Source organism: Fusarium flagelliforme, assembly GCF_020744385.1.
Source record: "Fusarium flagelliforme strain FIESC 12 MPI-CAGE-AA-0113 chromosome Unknown B0J16scaffold_2, whole genome shotgun sequence".
NCBI lineage: Eukaryota > Fungi > Ascomycota > Sordariomycetes > Hypocreales > Nectriaceae > Fusarium > Fusarium flagelliforme.
Window position 1 is genome coordinate 4,186,920 of NW_025763504.1, and position 16,558 is coordinate 4,203,477.

At 48.9% G+C, this 16,558-nt stretch overlaps 10 protein-coding genes across 10 annotated transcripts; 4 read left to right on the top strand and 6 right to left on the bottom strand.

Annotated features, from left to right (window-relative positions):
* Positions 1-15: 15 nt before the first annotated feature.
* Positions 16-2,222, top strand: B0J16DRAFT_334399 (AFG1-like ATPase-domain-containing protein). The gene has a single exon (XM_046126953.1). The coding sequence runs from the start codon at positions 231-233 to the stop codon at positions 2,145-2,147; it is 1,917 nt and encodes a 638-aa protein (XP_045987005.1). The 5' UTR covers positions 16-230; the 3' UTR covers positions 2,148-2,222.
* On the bottom strand, positions 2,223-3,042 carry B0J16DRAFT_334401 (Longin-like domain-containing protein). Its single transcript, XM_046126954.1, has 2 exons — positions 2,950-3,042; positions 2,223-2,885 (listed from the first exon to the last, which is right to left on the bottom strand). The coding sequence occupies exons 1-2, from the start codon at positions 2,998-3,000 to the stop codon at positions 2,370-2,372; spliced, it is 567 nt and encodes a 188-aa protein (XP_045987006.1). The 5' UTR covers positions 3,001-3,042; the 3' UTR covers positions 2,223-2,369.
* Positions 3,043-5,012, bottom strand: B0J16DRAFT_334402 (malonyl CoA-acyl carrier protein-like protein transacylase). Its single transcript, XM_046126955.1, has one exon. It carries the CDS (start codon positions 4,787-4,789, stop codon positions 3,527-3,529), a length of 1,263 nt encoding a protein of 420 aa, XP_045987007.1. The 5' UTR covers positions 4,790-5,012; the 3' UTR covers positions 3,043-3,526.
* Positions 5,013-5,664: 652 nt separating this feature from the next.
* Positions 5,665-7,396, bottom strand: B0J16DRAFT_380990 (adaptor complexes medium subunit family protein; the record flags this gene model as incomplete). Its single annotated transcript, XM_046131119.1, has 3 exons — positions 5,665-6,820; positions 6,877-7,296; positions 7,353-7,396. The coding sequence occupies 3 exons, from the start codon at positions 7,394-7,396 to the stop codon at positions 5,665-5,667; spliced, it is 1,620 nt and encodes a 539-aa protein (XP_045987008.1).
* Positions 7,397-7,670: 274 nt separating this feature from the next.
* B0J16DRAFT_380991 (uncharacterized protein) lies at positions 7,671-8,024 on the top strand (the record flags this gene model as incomplete). Its single annotated transcript, XM_046131120.1, has 2 exons — positions 7,671-7,779; positions 7,843-8,024. 2 exons carry the CDS (start codon positions 7,671-7,673, stop codon positions 8,022-8,024), a joined length of 291 nt encoding a protein of 96 aa, XP_045987009.1.
* A 512-nt stretch (positions 8,025-8,536) lies between these two features.
* B0J16DRAFT_70815 (uncharacterized protein) lies at positions 8,537-9,939 on the top strand. The gene is made up of 2 exons (XM_046134343.1): positions 8,537-8,913; positions 8,974-9,939. The coding sequence occupies exons 1-2, from the start codon at positions 8,747-8,749 to the stop codon at positions 9,800-9,802; spliced, it is 996 nt and encodes a 331-aa protein (XP_045987010.1). The 5' UTR covers positions 8,537-8,746; the 3' UTR covers positions 9,803-9,939.
* On the bottom strand, positions 9,888-12,269 carry B0J16DRAFT_334408 (Aldehyde/histidinol dehydrogenase). The gene is made up of 2 exons (XM_046126956.1): positions 10,582-12,269; positions 9,888-10,532 (listed from the first exon to the last, which is right to left on the bottom strand). Exons 1-2 carry the CDS (start codon positions 11,768-11,770, stop codon positions 10,102-10,104), a joined length of 1,620 nt encoding a protein of 539 aa, XP_045987011.1. The 5' UTR covers positions 11,771-12,269; the 3' UTR covers positions 9,888-10,101.
* Positions 12,270-12,671: 402 nt separating this feature from the next.
* Positions 12,672-13,905, bottom strand: B0J16DRAFT_70920 (P-loop containing nucleoside triphosphate hydrolase protein). Its single transcript, XM_046134347.1, has 2 exons — positions 13,555-13,905; positions 12,672-13,458 (listed from the first exon to the last, which is right to left on the bottom strand). The coding sequence occupies exons 1-2, from the start codon at positions 13,627-13,629 to the stop codon at positions 12,961-12,963; spliced, it is 573 nt and encodes a 190-aa protein (XP_045987012.1). The 5' UTR covers positions 13,630-13,905; the 3' UTR covers positions 12,672-12,960.
* Positions 13,833-15,525, bottom strand: B0J16DRAFT_70908 (mitochondrial ribosomal subunit protein-domain-containing protein). The gene is made up of 2 exons (XM_046134346.1): positions 14,828-15,525; positions 13,833-14,774 (listed from the first exon to the last, which is right to left on the bottom strand). The coding sequence occupies exons 1-2, from the start codon at positions 15,396-15,398 to the stop codon at positions 14,182-14,184; spliced, it is 1,164 nt and encodes a 387-aa protein (XP_045987013.1). The 5' UTR covers positions 15,399-15,525; the 3' UTR covers positions 13,833-14,181.
* B0J16DRAFT_70927 (glycosyltransferase family 28 C-terminal domain-containing protein) lies at positions 15,526-16,490 on the top strand. Its single transcript, XM_046134348.1, has 3 exons — positions 15,526-15,968; positions 16,016-16,154; positions 16,205-16,490. Exons 1-3 carry the CDS (start codon positions 15,653-15,655, stop codon positions 16,374-16,376), a joined length of 627 nt encoding a protein of 208 aa, XP_045987014.1. The 5' UTR covers positions 15,526-15,652; the 3' UTR covers positions 16,377-16,490.
* Positions 16,491-16,558: the final 68 nt, after the last annotated feature.

Sequence of the window (16,558 nt, forward strand, 5' to 3'; positions counted from 1 at the left end):
GACTAATAACTCACCTACATTATGAAATATATCTCCAATCTCTATGTCTTTGGCGTCTTTGCCCAACCTGACTTTCCAATTGTACAGTGTCCTAGATCGAGTCTGCAGCCAAAACAATTGGTCGGGCAAGACCCCAATCAACGGCTACCCTATCCCTAGCACTAACTTCACATATGTCGATATTAACTCAAACCTGCACACCGTGACGATCCAACAGCGGACTCATCATCATGAGACGATTCTCAACAGCGGTCATTATCACGGATCCTCTGGTCAAGTATCAAACTCATGTAGCTGCTGGTCTGTATGCGCCAGATCCATCCCAACACCGACTTGCCAGGCACTTACAAAAGATATATCTCCGCATCAAGGACTATTCCCCCCAAACAGAATATCGTCAACGCCTGAAACAAGTTGCTCGTTTGACAGAGGCAAAGCCAAAAGAGAATCTGGAAGAAGAAGAAGGGAATATTCTTGCGTTACGCAATCACTCAATATGGCGGAACCCGCTCTTCAAGCATCTCCTCGCAACACCCGAAGGGAAAGAGAGTCTCGCCATGACACGAGTACTTGCGAATCACGAGTCTGCAATCGAGATAGACTCACCCAAGGGGCTGTTTCTTTCAGGTGAAGTGGGCACTGGAAAGTCGATGTTGCTTGATCTCCTTGCAAATGGTTTACCAACTGAGCGGAAGCGAAGGTGGCATTTCAATACCTTTATGCTATACACCATCTCTCAGCTCGAGCATCATCGAAAAACCAACCCTGGAGTCGAGGAGGGAGAAACAGACTATTCTATCTTATGGATGGCCAAAAAGTTGGTCGATGAATCTCCGATCTTGTTTCTCGACGAGTTCCAGTTACCCGATAAAGCGGCCAGCAAGATCCTCAGCCACCTATTCATTGCATTTTTTCAACTTGGCGGTGTTCTCATTGCATCTTCCAACCGTATGCCTGAAGAGCTTCAGAATGCAATTGGTGTCGATTATACACCCGCGCCAACAAGGGGCTTGATTCGCAAGTTCTTTGGCGGCGCAGTACGTGCTCGAGGCGAGCTGTACGGGTCAACCAGCGATTTTGCAAACTTTCTCGAAGTGTTGAAGGCTAGGTGCGACTTTTGGCAGATGGAAGGAGCTAAAGATTGGAGGAGAAAAGAAGAGACCGACGGCCCTCTTGTTGTGGCTGGGAGTGCTGCTGAAGGTGAACCTGCCGTGGAGGAGTCCGTCACTCAAGACAAACCAGAAAGAACTACTAAGAAGCCAGTCAACTATTACCTGTCAACGGATGAGCAGGATGCATGGCGAGAGCGAGTAATGACTGCTATTACATGGGCGGACTCTGAATCACTACCATGGAAACCCTCAACGGTCGTGGTATACGGACGAAAAGTTCACACACCTCGACACTACAACGGCTATGTGTTCTGGGACTTTGGAGATCTGGTTGAGACCTTTGGACCAGCTGATTACATTACAATGGCCTCTACTTACCACACATTTATCATTGATAACATTCCAATCCTAACACACGCAACAAAGAACGAGGCGAGACGATTTATTACCCTATTAGATGCTCTATATGAAGCTCGTTGTAAACTCATTATTCGGGCGCAGAACCCTCCGGATACACTGTTCTTCCCCAAAAAGAAAGGCCTTGCAACTGGAAAGCCAAAAAACACAAACGAGCCGGATGATCTCATCTCTGAAACCATTGCCGAGGTATATCAAGATCAGATGTCTCCATTTCGACCCAATGTGGCATACTACGATACAAAGTCAAACACCGCATCGTACGATCCAGACCAGGACTCGGACTTTGGCATACAGACCAAGCCCATCGACTTTGCGAACAGAAGCGCCTTCACCGGAGAAGATGAGCGGTTCGCCTACAAGAGAGCTATCTCTCGATTATGGGAACTATGTAGCGCACAGTGGCATGCTAGGACAGGAGATTGGTGGCAACCGCTGCCCCTCGAGGCACGGCACTGGGAAGGAGGCGCAGTCACGCAGCGAGTCGAACATCAGATCGGTGCAAGCCGACTGAGTACAGAAGAAGGGATGGGTCAGAGTTTGGAGGTTGATGAGATGGCTGGATTGTCAAAGTGGAGAGTTGAAGATCTGAAGAATAACTCGGAAAAGAGTGTCTGATCCAAATACTCTGATGTAATTGGGTAAAAAGCAAGCATGTGTGCATACATATCAGCATCGAGTATTTAGAAACGAATAGATTTAAGTTATTCGTGAATCAACCAGTTGCCCGTGTGAGGGCAGGATCTAGATAGTCTATGACCGGATATCCCGTTATGCCATGCTCCAAAACGCCATGCACCTGTGTCTTGCTTTACTACTTATACATTGCCCCAGCCCAGCTCAAAGGCTCGTCACACCTGGCGTCCAGCCTTCGCCTATTCTCTTCATATCTTCAGTGAATTTACGACTTGTAATCTTTTTGCCCCCTCTTCCCCCTAACGGCGCATGCTCATCCGGGTCATAAAATGGGTTCTGTAACAACTTGACATATGCATGTTGCATAGCGCGGAAGACGGGTTTGAGCTCAGCATCGCGCAGGCCCGTAGCAGAACCCCTACTCGAAGCTACAGGAGCGTTGCCATCAACGCGACGGCCGCGCATATCAACGACGCAAACCATGCGAACGCCCGTATTGGTCTCGAAGCCGTAGGCGGCGAGGCGGTCGTCGACGGCGTGTAGCAGACCAAAGTCGCCCGAGAGACCTACGCCCGAGACCGCATTGTTTCTTGCGCGAAGGTCGAAGACATCGATGGTGGAAGAGAGAAGGAGCGAAAATTGGAGAGGCGTGCGGATCGGGGCGAATGTGTTTGTCGCTGGATCGAGCGAGGGGAAGATGGAGATGTGGAGGGGGTTGTTCTATTAGGACGATGAATTAGTAACTTATCACATGAAACGACGGAGTAGAAATGGATATACTCACGTTTCTACCGATAACGCCTAGACAGGCGATTGAGGGTATCGCGGTGGACATGGTTATAACAGCTTGTTGGCGAAGATGGAGGTTGAAAGAGGAAGCTCGGCTTAGTGGGAGCCTCCATGCTCGCTTTGTGCCAGTGGGCAACCTTAACTTGTAATCCCCACCTCCTACATCTAAATCCAAGGACATCATGATGGGCAACTTGCAGCGAAAAAAAAGTGACCTCGTTAAATGGGAATAAATTAAGAAAGGACGACGAATCTCAAGACTGGGAATATTGAATTCATTTATCATTTCAGATTCGGAATATGATGCTAGCGGCTGGAGGCTGGAATGTCTCTCTTTAGCTTGTCTGTCTGAAACCGGCCATTAACTCAGAAACCATTACAAGTCCATCATCACCTCTCATCACGAATTCAACCATTACCAAGTAGGTACGTATACTTAGTCTTTTGATGATCGATGCTATAAAGTTGTTCAATTCGTAAAACCCACAATTCGCTTGCCTTGTAGCGTACCCCCTATTAAAGTGCACGCCGAATAACATGATGTATATATGCAGTGACTGAGTGGGCAGTTCTCACTCTGAGTATTCGTCGTCTTCCATGAGACCTGCGGTATCTTCAAGTCCTCTCAGAACCTCCTCAACCTCTGATGGATCTGTAATGGCCCACACCCCTCCACCCTTTACTAGATCTTTGCCGCGCATACCGACTTCTTTGCCTACAAGGTTGCGACCGACCTTGCCCGGTCCAACACCCACCCATCGCCGTATACGGGCCTCTTGGTCCAAGTACCTGATGCTGTCCCACCAGCGTACTGTGTCGAGGCAGCCGCGGGCCAGTAAATCCTTGAGTTCTTTCTTGCAGCAAACTGGTCGCGCAGACACATTGCTGATGATCGGCAACTGCCCGGGAAATTTTACAATGTCCTCGTTTTCGCGGCCCTTCACCTTACTGGGTTCTTCGAGGAGCTGGCGCATCACGGCGACAGCGGGTTTCATGATGGGGCTGTGGAAAGGACTATCGGCCTTGAGACGCACAGCGCGAGGGTCGTAGCCGAGGAACTGACGAACGTGAGCCACGAGCATCTTTATCCGCTCGATATTTCCACTCAGCACGATCTGGTTCTTGCTGTTTATGTTGGCTATCAACACCTGCTCGATAGGCGGTAGATCTGCCAGGTCTTCAGCGGAAATGCCGACAAACTCCCGGATGGCTTCGACCAGTTTGTCCATGTGCTCTGGGTGGGAGATGACCGCTACCATGCCATATTCTCCGCCGTACTTTTCGATCGCATGTTTCGTAGCTTCCGACATGGCCTCTGCTCGTTTGCGCACCAGGTTTAAACTGTCCTGGAAGGAGATGTACCCGCCAGCTACGACAGCAGCGAACTCGCCGAGTGAGTGGCCTAGTGTAACATCGAAATGATCGGTGATTTTGAAGTTGAATTCACGTTCGAGAATGCGCAAGATGAAAATGGATGTTGCCATGATGGCGGGCTGCGCATTGGGTGTCTCAGTAAGCAGCTTCGAAGGCCCATTCTGGATGATGTCGGAGAGCTTGTAGCCCATATACTCGTCAATCTCGTCTCGTAGTTGTGATGCCGTGGAAGGGAAGGCCTCGAGCCATGGAGTCAACATGCCCACTCGCTGGACGCCTTGGCCTGGGAAGAAGAGTGCCGTTCTTGTACCTCCTCGATGTGTAGATCGCCATCTTTGTTGTAGTTGTAATAATGGTCGATTGTGGGTGGTAGCTGGCGTCAAAGAGGAAGAAGCAGGGGAATGAATGTGAGTAGTAGCTAGAGTATAAGTGCGACGGCACCGCATCGTGAACGTTGCCATTGCCGTCTGAGCGGCGGGGCAGAGAATAGACGTCAATATGACCGAAGTGAACGGTTCATTCTGTGGCGATCCTGCTTAAGAAGACAAGAGAAGGAAGAGGTACAAACAATCCACTTTCCTGCTGAACTTGAGAAAACAAAATGTTCAATGTCCAAGCCCAAACCCACGAGATTGATCACCCTTGGGGGTCTGGGTCTGGGTCTAGGTACCTAGTAAGTTATGGAGGTAGGTCTGGGGTTCGGGAGTTTGCGTGACGTCGGGGTCATGTTAGTGCTAAGGTACGTACCGAATTCCTCGGAATTGGGGGGAGTTCTCTCCAATTCTCATGAAAATCATCGGAATCGCTGCAGACAGAGTCATGTGTCGTCCAATCATATTACGATCGCATGCCGAACCGTCGCTATTCCAGGCGCCCTTGGACCTTAAACTTGGGGCTCCGGGTCTGCCCCCACACTTAGAGCCGATGCCCCGACCTGAAGCGGCTTCGGAGCTCCGTTGCTATTTGGGCGCATCCTCCGAGGCTCTCTCGAATTACGGAGTACATGTTGTCGGATTGGCTCTCTGAGCAGCTCTTCCTAATTGTTCCTTTACCTCCCGCGGGAACACACTCCGAGCATGCACCGGCTGTGCGTTACATTAAATAGGCTCATTCATTACGTTTGTGCGTCGCTTCTAAGAGGCATTGGATATCTGTTGGATTTGACCATTCTGCATTTGCTTTTGTTTCTGTTTCTGTCATGACCTCTAGCTTCCCTTGATTGGCTCGCAAATACGGCATGTACTACTGTTAACGCTTCACTCACCACAACATCATGACCCCATCCCATCGTATGCCGTTCCATGTCTCCGGTTGTTGTAGCGTCTAATTTATTTAATTAACATCGTATCTCCACACCTCCCTTGCTGACTGTCAGGTACTTGACTCCTTTGTAAGGCTTGACACTCTCTCCCAGACCCCTACTCTTGCGCGTGTCGAGCTGTATGCTCTCTACTTTCAATCCACTTGCCAACCAACCCTTGACCGAGAAACTCACTGATGCCGATGTTGGCATCAAGATCTTGTTCTGTGCGATTTTCTTGGTGTCCTTGTCATCACCTGTGCTTTCGGTATTCTGTGCCGCCTTGGCCACAGGCACACTTTGATAAGGCCCATCAAATGTGTAGTCGGTTCCGAATCCAAACCCGTTAGGATCGAATCCCTCATCGTCCTCACCTGCCAGTGGTCCCACAACGGTACACCTAAGACCGAAGTAGCTTGTACCGCCTGACAACTCCTTTGCGGGGATATACCACTCCAGAAACTTCTCGCCGGGGTTGAAGCTGGCATCGCCTTTGCTCGGTCGAATCTCAGATAGGTTTCTAACATCGGTTGGCAGCGGAATCGTCACGGTCAAGTCATCCATCAAAGGAGCTCCCGGAGATCCAGGATGAGGTCCGCCGAGTCGGCCTCCACTACCGCCTCTCCCTATACCCGATGATGCTGGCGAAGGTGCCCCGAGAATCTTGTTAACCTGCAGCCGAACCTCAAAGTCTGATCCCGTTGCCCCTAAACCTGTCTTGACCTCCATGTTAATGGGGAGCTTCAGATTGTTAGAGCTGAGGCTCCCGCTCTTTCCACTCGTAAAGGGCAGCAGGTCTACTTCGTATCCAGCCAGAATGAATCTCCCGTCAGGTGGAATAAAGCTCAGCTCGCCTGGTCTCTCCTTCCACCGGTTCAGTCGCACACATGGGTGAAAGACCGGCAGTTCCATGATACTACCAAGATTGTGTTTTCCGGATGGACTTGTGATGTTCAAAGTAATGTCCGGAACGCCTGATACTTTACAAGTGAATGCGATAGTGCCATTGGCGAAAGCTGCCAGTGGCCTTCCTGAAGGGGCGAGTGTAACAGATAAGGTCTCCACGATATCCGCGTACATTTCGTTGGACGTGTGCCTCACGTTGGCTCTCCTCCATGGTAAAGCAGTCGAGTTCGATGGCAAAATGGAAGACGTGTTCGAATTTGAAAAGTTGGCGCTCAAAGGTGCTTTCCTGATCATGCATTAGCTCAAAAGTCTTTTGCAGGAGAAGCTCAATGGTCCACAAACCCAGGCAGATTGATGCTTCCCAACAATTTCCCAACCCAGCCTTCCTGTTCCACCACCTCGCGCAGAGCATTGGGTTCCGTCGTACTTATTATGCCGGCGTCGCACATCTCTGTCAGTAGTTGCGCAACAATATCATAGTTATTCTCGATCTTGACGGCCAGGAGCGGCGCACCAAGGAAGTCTTCGAAAGCATCTATTATGCGGTGTAGAAACTCAAAGACAAGCAGCGGTTCGATCTCGGTTGAGGACGTAGCAAGGAATAAGAGGTTCGCGTGTGTTAAGCTGAAGACAAGCGTCGGAGGACTCGTATTGGGGAGGTAGATGAGGTTCGGTCGCGGTGCGGGATGTTCTAGGTAGAGGGGTAGAAGATGGGTTGCCGACAAGGGCCGCCCTGCATAGGTATGCGAGAGAATAGGATTTCTAGACGTAGATGCATGGTTAGAAGAAGTCTATTCGAGTGATCCAATGGGCCATACCGGTTATCATCGTAAATGTGAAGCGCCTCAATAACGCCGTTCATTGTAAAGACCAACACCTCCCTCTAGTGTTGACAGGCGAGAGCTCAGGTAGGTACTCTAATGGCGCTCTAAACTAAACGGTGGGACAGCAGCATAAGCAATGACGATTGCAGGTGCAGACCCCTGGAATGTATGACTCAGCGATCAGCAGCTGGTTTGTCCAATCAACATCAGCCTTACTGCGATTCTATGGTTGAAGCTCGTGATACTTGAATGGATAGTTCGAATTCTTTTTATTCGAGATACCAATTTTCCCACCTAAGCAGCAAATTCACAATGGCAGGAGACAAGATTCCGACAGTCCAATCTCTGGAGAAGCCAGAAAAGCTCGAGGACATTTTGCGCCAGGATCGAGGCGAAGACTGTCTGCCTTGCAAAGTCGTCGGTCAGTTCCAACACATGGTCCTCATACTCACTTAATCTTGGGGTGGACTAACAATGTGATTAGGTAGCGGGGCATTCTTTGGCCTAGGAGCCTACAGTTACTTCTCTGGCATGTCACAGCTTGAGAAACAGAAGGCTTTGATCATCAAGAGCAAATCTCCCTTTGGAATGCGAAGTCGCAAGTTCGGCATTACCTCTATATCGTTGGCTCTTGCATGGATGGGACTCTGGAGGGCATTTAAATAGTCAAACGACGTTTCACCAGCCGTTCAACTACTTCCTCTCACTATCAGATCACTGTATAACACCACTTCATGCGACATCTTGCAGCTTTATCTCTCGCAAGTACGCCTACATTTTGAGATGTCAGAATACCCGGGGTGTCTCTAAAGATCCAAGTGGAATCCTCTCATGTATCTATAGCAATTCCCTTATAAAATAACGGAAGGTGTTGGGAGTTTGTCTATGGCTCATGTAGAACTACCGTACTGTAATGTAAAAACAATGAATGTCTGATAAGATTAGTATTTGATGGCCTAAGTGTTTTAAGATATCGGGACTTTCCTGTCTGATATATGACTTTGATAAAAATATAATGATCTTCTTTTTCTTCTTCTTTTTTATTTATTTAAAAGTACAAATTATATTGAATCGCCACCTAGTTTATAAAATGGCTGATACTGGGATTCTATATCGGTTCCAGGTACTCACTCTCTCATTAAGCCACCCTCCTTGCTACCATACACTAAAATCTCAACCTCAGGGACCCACATTGAATCTTTAACCAAACTCATCCATCAACCAGAAAAAACGACAACAAGTTAGTCCAGCTCAACTTCTTATCCTGCAAACACCCTCTCATTGTATTTAATTTAATACTACCAAAGTCATACTTGGAACAGTTCAACGTTTATCTGGCCTCAACAACTGGCTGCTTTCTCGCATCGCCATCGTCCTCTCATCTCATCATGCCCATCACAATTCTTAGTCCTCAACCTCCCACGCCCAGGAGACCACAAGCAGTCCCTGTCGCAAATAACGACTCCGACTCCGACTCTGAAGGCGGTGCTGAGGTAGAGGGTGACGACATCTTCACACCAGGAACCGTGATAACGTCGAACCCTCAATGGATGCGGTAAGTCTGAGCAGCTTAGACGTCACGACTTTTCAATTTTGATACTGATATTTTTACTAGTGGACACGGCACATATGTTCCCGCAGGATCATCTAACATCACATCATCTCTTGCTGGTACTCTCACAAAGACAAACAAGCTCCTCTCTGTGCGCCCTCTTCGCGCTCGATACACCCCAGAGATTGGTGACCTTGTCGTCGGTCGCATTGTCGAAGTACAGGCAAAGCGATGGCGCGTCGACGTAGCTGCCTCGCAACTTGCTATTCTCCAGATTTCAGCCATTAACTTGCCTGGTGGTATCCTCCGTAAGCGTACCGAGACCGATGAGCTGCAGATTCGCAGCTTCTTCGCTGAAGGTGACCTTGTTGTGGCAGAGGTTCAGCAGCTGCACCAGGACGGAGCCGCGAGTCTTCACACCCGTAGTTTGAAGTACGGAAAGTTGCGAAATGGTGTCTTTGTTGCCGTTACTGGCACCGGCGGTGGTGGTGGCGTTGTCCGCTCCAAGCGACAAGTCTGGACAATGGACGTGGCCAACGCTGGTGGCAAGGTCGATGTCATTCTGGGAGTGAATGGGTATATCTGGATCAGTAAGCACATCGAGAGTGAGACCGCCGCCGAGGCTGCGGGCATCAACCGCATGGAGGAGACCGTCAGCAACAAGGTTTACTCGAGCCAAAACGACCCCATGGAGGTGACAACTATGCGCGAGATTGCGAGAATTCGCAGTGTCATTCTGGCTCTTGTTGAAAACGGGCTGAAGGTTGATGAAGGTACAGTGAATAGAGGGTACAGCGAGGCTGTTGATATCGCCAGAGATTCGACTGATGATGATCTGTATCTGGGAGGGGAGAAGGGACGTCGCCTGGCAGCCGCCTTGACTGGTTACTGATATATCTTGGATTTCAAAAGTCATGTTCAGACAGCTATAGTCATGATGCAAGATACCACTACTTTATGAATCGGAATTATTGGCCTTGTGATTTTATTTCAATTATTAACATTGGCTAACTTAATTGACACTCGGATTTTAAAGGTCGAAATATGACTATTATACAGCACAAAGATGGAGGGAAATGCTAGGGAAGACAGTCGCCTTCTTGTATGGCAATCCACAGATGGTGTCCGTGTATCGCCATCTTGACTGTTGTTTCCATCGCGTGAAATGAGAGTATTAGCTATATTAAATCATCATTGTGTGAGCAACTGGCTTATAACACCTTTCTTCGCTTCAAGAATAGCAGCAGCGACCACAAGGAATGCCCACCTGAGAAGAGCACCCTTAGACTTCTTAGATCCGAGGCCGAAGATCAGAGCCAGGAAGTACCCGAAACCCTTGGTCTTATTGCCGTTACGGTCAAAATTGGGCTTTGGTTGGGCAATGGATTTGAGACGATTCATGTTTGGCCACTGGTACGGCATGTAGCGTACGCGGAACAGGGCATCAGCCCAGTAGGGGACTTCAGCGATGGTGCGCTGGTGACTGAAGGTCCTGATAGAGTAGATGCCGTGATAGTTACCCATTCCAGATTGGCCTACACCTCCGAGTGGAGATTGGGGAATTTGAGAGTGGAAGAAGGCGTCGTTGCATGTGGCACCACCTGAGGTAACATTATCCAGAACTATACTCTGTTAGAAATTTTGCCAATAAACAGATGAAATTGCACTTACCCTTCTGGTTTTCAGCCTTGCTTCCAAAGGTGCTGAGTGAAAGCGGTGTAGGGTCAACCGAGTTGGCAATGTCGATAGCCTGGTCAAGAGAATCGATAGCCATAATTGCAAAGATGGGACCGAATGCTTCGTCGACCATCATGCTGTCCTCAACATCATCAACAAGGACCGCTGTTGGCTCCATGAACAAGGTAGACTCATCCATGGATCCTCCAAGAACGATCTTTCCCTTACTCCCGTCCAGCATCTTCTTGAGACGGTTAAATTGGCTCACGTTGACGATATGGGCGAGATCGGTACTATTCTTGGCGCCCTTGGGGAAGAAGGTACGCAACTGATTGTTGAGCTCCCCAAGAAATGGAGAGAGGACGCTCCGCTCAACAAGGATGTAGTTGTGTGACATGCAAACCTGGCCTGCGTTCAATGTCTTTTGCCAGAGCAGTCGTCGAGCGGCCAGCTTGAGGTTGGCATTCTTGGTGACAAAGGCCGGGTTCTGGCCACCAAGTTCAAGAAGCACAGGAGTCAAGGTCTCAGCCGCCTTCTTGGCAATGATCTTACCAACAACCTTGCCACCAGTGAAACAAATCTTATCAAACTTTTGTTCGAGTAAACGCTGTGTCTCGGACAGAGCACCGTTGACGTAGGTGAAGCACTCGGGGTCAAGAGACTCATCGAAGATCTTCTTGAGCACCATGGCGCAGTTTGGAGACGACTCAGATGGCTTGAGGACAACACAGTTACCGCAAGCGATGGCACCAACAACAACAGGAAGAGTTAGCTGGAAGGGAAAGTTGAAGGCTCCGATGTTGAGAATGACACCGAGGGGCTCGAAGCGGGTGCGATGCTTCATAAGACGGAACTGAAGCGGAACATTGGGAACAGGCTCGTCGCGCAGCCACTTCTCCATGTTGTTGGTCATGTCGATACATTCTTGCTTACACCAATCGATCTCGGCCAGAACAGCCTCGTATTTGCACTTGCCAAGATCCTTGAGGAGAGCATCTTGCATGAGCTCAGTGTTGTCGACGATGGCCCAGTAGAGCTTGCGAATCTGACGGAGACGGAACTCGATATCTTTGGTGCGTCCAGATCTGAAAGTCTTCCTCGCGAGATCAACTTTGGCATCGATCTCATCAAGGGGCGTGTGCTCCAGGGGCCCGATAGTATAAGATGGAGTGCCGTCAGCCATTTTGATAAGCGATGCGAAACGTGGTTGGCTAGCGAAATGATTGAGTGCTGACGAGTCCGATCTGGATGAATGCGCAAAGCCTTTGATTGGAAGGAAACGCGATCGCAAGAGTAACGACCCTTGAGATTAGGGAAAGTTGAATGAGGTGAGTCGAGATGAGATGGAAGGCAATATTCTCAGCGGAGGTATTGCCTGTGCCTGGACCTGGACCTGTCTGCACCTGCCTTAGGTACGGGGCTTTCTCCTGATTAATTGGGTATTTTTAGTTAAGTAGGCCGGTTGCCCCAGAGGAAGGAAGGTGGTGGACTATGGATGTCGGAATAGGTGGGTTCAGAAAGCAGGTTCGACCAATACTTTGTCGTGCTCCTTCACGATATAACAGTCATAGACTGGTAACAAAACACAAGCAGTTGCTGAAATGTCCAATGTTCTAAATAATTGACAATTAAATTCTGTAGAGGATAAAAATGTCTGGATTGGATCTGGACATTCCTTAAAGGGATACAAATGAGGGGCTACAGTATCATCCCCCGGATCAATTCTATCTCCCCGGTGTCCTCGGCACCCTTGAAATCCACGTGTATTCGAATCCTGCCGAGGCACTGTCTCTTTGTGGGCATGAGGTCTGCTTCAAATGGAATAAGAGGCGATGTATATTTCCATGGATATCACATCGATTGTTGAATGAGGACATTACTATTTCCCACATAAGTGATTCGTTGCCAGCATAAAGCAAGCTTACCTACGGATATGGATATGCCTTATTAGCCTACCTAGTTCGCGTGAAACAGAAGCCCAGATTGTTCACAACGTCAGACATTCATATGATACATACTCTACTGAGCCAGTAGTTGCGCCAATCAAAGCAATATACATTGTCGAAGCAAAAAACATCATGATTTATACTCGAGTAGGTCTCTGGCTTTTTGCGAACGCTTAGACCGTGTTGAAAGGATCTGACAGTTAACATTTTTGGCTGCTGTATTACTTGAAGTGTAGGTACCTAGTCAATTGGTGTCTTGTGTAACGTTGGGGTTACCTGCATATTCCATATCCTGTAGCTTCTTCTCTAAGGCCCAGTCGATGCATAGTATAGTTGTCTTGCTAATTCCCTTCCTCCAAGACCCGGCTCTTGAGTGCAGCTATCTGGAGCACCTTTTATACTAGAATACTCTAACTTGGACCCAATATCACGACCCTGCACCCATTAAAGTTTCCTTATCAACACCCTGCTTCTCTAATACCCTTGCAGCCAACTCTTCGACCACATCCTTAACCCCATCCCCCCAAAGAGCCGATACAACCCCAAACTTTGCCCCCAGCTGCACTGCGATTTCACTGCCCTCTTCTATTCCCTGCTCCCACGCTTGTCCCGCGGCCCCCGCGCAGTCCGCCTTGCCCGCAACCACGGCCATGGGAGGTGCTGCTCCTTCAAGATGCGAACCCAGCACTTGGAGCCTCATGCGCTGAGCCTCCTCCAGGCTCTCTACTGATGAGCCTTCATATATCAGGATGAGCGCATCTGCTTCGGCTGCTAAGCGACAAGACTCAGGGTCAGAACTGATGAATGTTGATGGAATGCGCTTCAGATTGATGAGGGTGGGAATGCCCGAGATATTGGCTAGGCGAGAGTCCCCCGATGTTTCGGTGATGGGTTCGTATTCATCTGTAAAAACTTCCTCGCAATACTAAAATTGGACCATGAATGTCAACGATATGCTTTATCGGTGTGTTTGAATAGGTCTTCCATTCAAACCCATTATAGTTTCCTCGTACTAACTCACCCTTCGTATAAAACTCTTCTTCCCAGAAACCGGAGCTCCCAGGACGACGATATTAACCACGTATTCGCTCTTCATTTTTCACCGGCTTTTTGGCTTCAGCTGCGCTCGTGTGAGATACCAGTATGATCAATGTTTAAACACAAGTTGGAAACAATCGTGAAGTGATCATATGTCTGCTCACGGTTGCTCTTGGCAGTCATGATGCTCTTAGTCAGCAGATCCAACATCATGAGAACATGGACTGAACCCGCCAATGTAAGGTTTGATGGACGTGTCTGTTATTTATTGGTTGAGGATTGGTAGAGGCCAACGTTGATCCATTAACCAAGCCAGGACCCATCAATCGGCCAATTGATATATATGAAGGCACTCAAGTTGTGGCAGAATTGAAGGCAAGTCATGAGAACTCGCTTCATCTTCAACAGCGACCTCCCCAAGCCCATACCCAAGCAATCGCGAGTGTAGTTAGCATAGACATTCGAGTAGCCTACAGCGGCCCATTTTACATGTTCTTGTAAATACCATCTTAAACATACATCGTACAATTGTACATGCCCCGCCAAATCTAGCGTATAATACATATCATCCCACATCACACGTTTCAGGGGAATTTCTTTTTATGTCATTTTACCTCCTCGCGCGGTTACCGCCTGAACTCTTTGCGGGCGCAACAGTAACGAGCTCCTCAACCTTGGCCTTCTTATTGTCCTCTGTAGACTTTTTCGTCAAATATTGGTCAATGGCCTGGGTACCATCGATCAATTGGCCGCTCTCGGCCATCTTCACATCCTCAATAGCCAGTCGCGAACGGTGCTCATCGAGCTGCTGTCTACGCTCTGCGGTCATGCGCCACTCCTTGGGAAATTGCGGCTTGGGCTTAGTCACATGATGTCGGGTGTCGAGAGGGATGTCCTCAAAGGTATCCTTGGGGTCCTTGGCCGCGGCGATGAGTTCGTCGATTAGGTTGGAAAGGTAACGCTTGTTTTGTGCTTGGTGTTCGAAGCTGTCGCTGCCCATCTTGATGATCTCTGTCTCAGGGTTGTAGCGAGGGCCGGCGAGCTTCTTGAGCTTCTCGGTTTGAACAGGAGTAAGCTTCAGATCGTCGGGAGCGAACTGCACCACCACCTTCTTTTCTGCGGGGTGGAATTCACCCATGTAGGATGTGTATCGCCATCGGAGGACCTGTTGGTCGGATGGAGGCTCGAACGGCTTTGCGTACTCTGTTTAGGCTATTAGTATGTATTCGTATGTTTAAATCCTTTGCTGAGCTCACTTGAAAGAAGAGGTAGCTCCCAAACAGCCATTCGAGCGTACTTTCGCATCTCTCGGATTTCGTCAAGTTTGCCGTGTGCCATTGATGTGATATCGTCCTCGTCAAATTCCTCAAGTTCCTCGGTGTTGGTCTCGGGATCCTCCTCGTCGAACCAAAACGACTGCTTGTTGGGCTTTTCTCCCTTATCATCCTTCATAATATCTTCCAACGTTGATCGGTCCTCGGACGCCCAGCCGGGATGGTAGTCTAACTGATTTTGCAGGTATTGGTCGATGGAGTTGAAGCCGTTCGCCTTGGCCAGCTGATCCAATTGCTTTAGTCCCTCCGGAGTGGACGCCTCAGCCAGCGCAGCCTCGAGTTTCTTCAATTCCACAGGGCCAAAATCTTCCTCCTCTACATCGTCCTGTCGCTGATCCTCCTCTCGAGCCCATCTTATCGTCGATGTGGTAAATGCCCGCTGAGCAAGAGGCTTTTGTCGGATCATCTGCCGAGACCGGGGAATTTGCTGGATTCGAGGCGCCCTGCGGCAGGCAACAGCGCATAGCCTTGCGGCTGCCGATACTGAAGCCATTGCGAATCGGTCAAGGGGGCAATGGCTGCGTCGAACTGTCGTTCGTTTAGAAAATGCTTTGGCGGCGTTCAAAAATTTGGTTGTAGCACCAAGCACATCTGCGTTGCCGGAGCTCCGATATTTAACCGGTGTGACCTCTTACACGAATATCCTACCCTATTGGTAGTACATGTTTAACTTCAACATTGACAACAAAACCTTTTTACCCTTTTTATTCATTATTTATTTTTGTCCTGTGAATTATTTCACCGAGGATGGTCGCTTCCAGCCTTAACCGCGTTTGTCTGGTCACAGTTGGTGCTACAGCTGGGTTCAAGGCACTTATCGACTCAGTACTTTCGCCTGAGTTCTGGCAACATATCGCTTCCGAAGGGTTCACTGAGTTGCATGTCCAGTGCGGACCAGATGTCGTTTCGGCAAGGAAACAGCTCGCTCTATCTAAAGATCAAGTTCCATCGGGCCTCACTATTGATGTTTTTGACGTGAAGAAAAATCTCATGAAAGAGGAGATGATTCTGTGCAAGAGGTTGGAAGGGAAACGAGAGCTAGGACTTGTGATATCTCATGCTGGTATGTAAGACGAACGTTTTTCTGGAATATTCATTCACAAATTCCAGGTACTGGAACAATATTGGATGCTTGGAAAATGGGGTTGCCCATAGTTGTAGTACCGAACACGCAACTGCTGGATGATCACCAAACAGAGATGGCGAAGCATCTCTCTAAGGAGGGGTACGCTATCATGAGCTCTGGGAGGTATGCCAACCCAGGACATGTTGATCAGTACATATTCTTACACGAAATAGCACCGACGACCTCAAAGGAGCCATGCATAAGGTGGAGCTCCTATGGGAAGAGAACAAAACTCGATGGCCCGCCAACAAAATCCTCTCGCAAGAGTCTGACAAACTCCGCCTGTGGGATCTTGCCCCTGTAGAGGTGTCCAAAGAAGAGAATGCCACAATGGTTCACGATTAGTAATCTGAAGCCCGTTAAGCGCGCTGTCTGCGATCTGAGAACGTACGATGTACGGCTGAAGGGGATATGCTTTCACTCTCGATCTGGACGGTATATGCTTTGGAGTCTTGGCGTTGGAATGCGCATCTATGTTGTGTATCTGTTTTCGGTCATCCCTTCGCGATGATCAATTGAGTCTACTT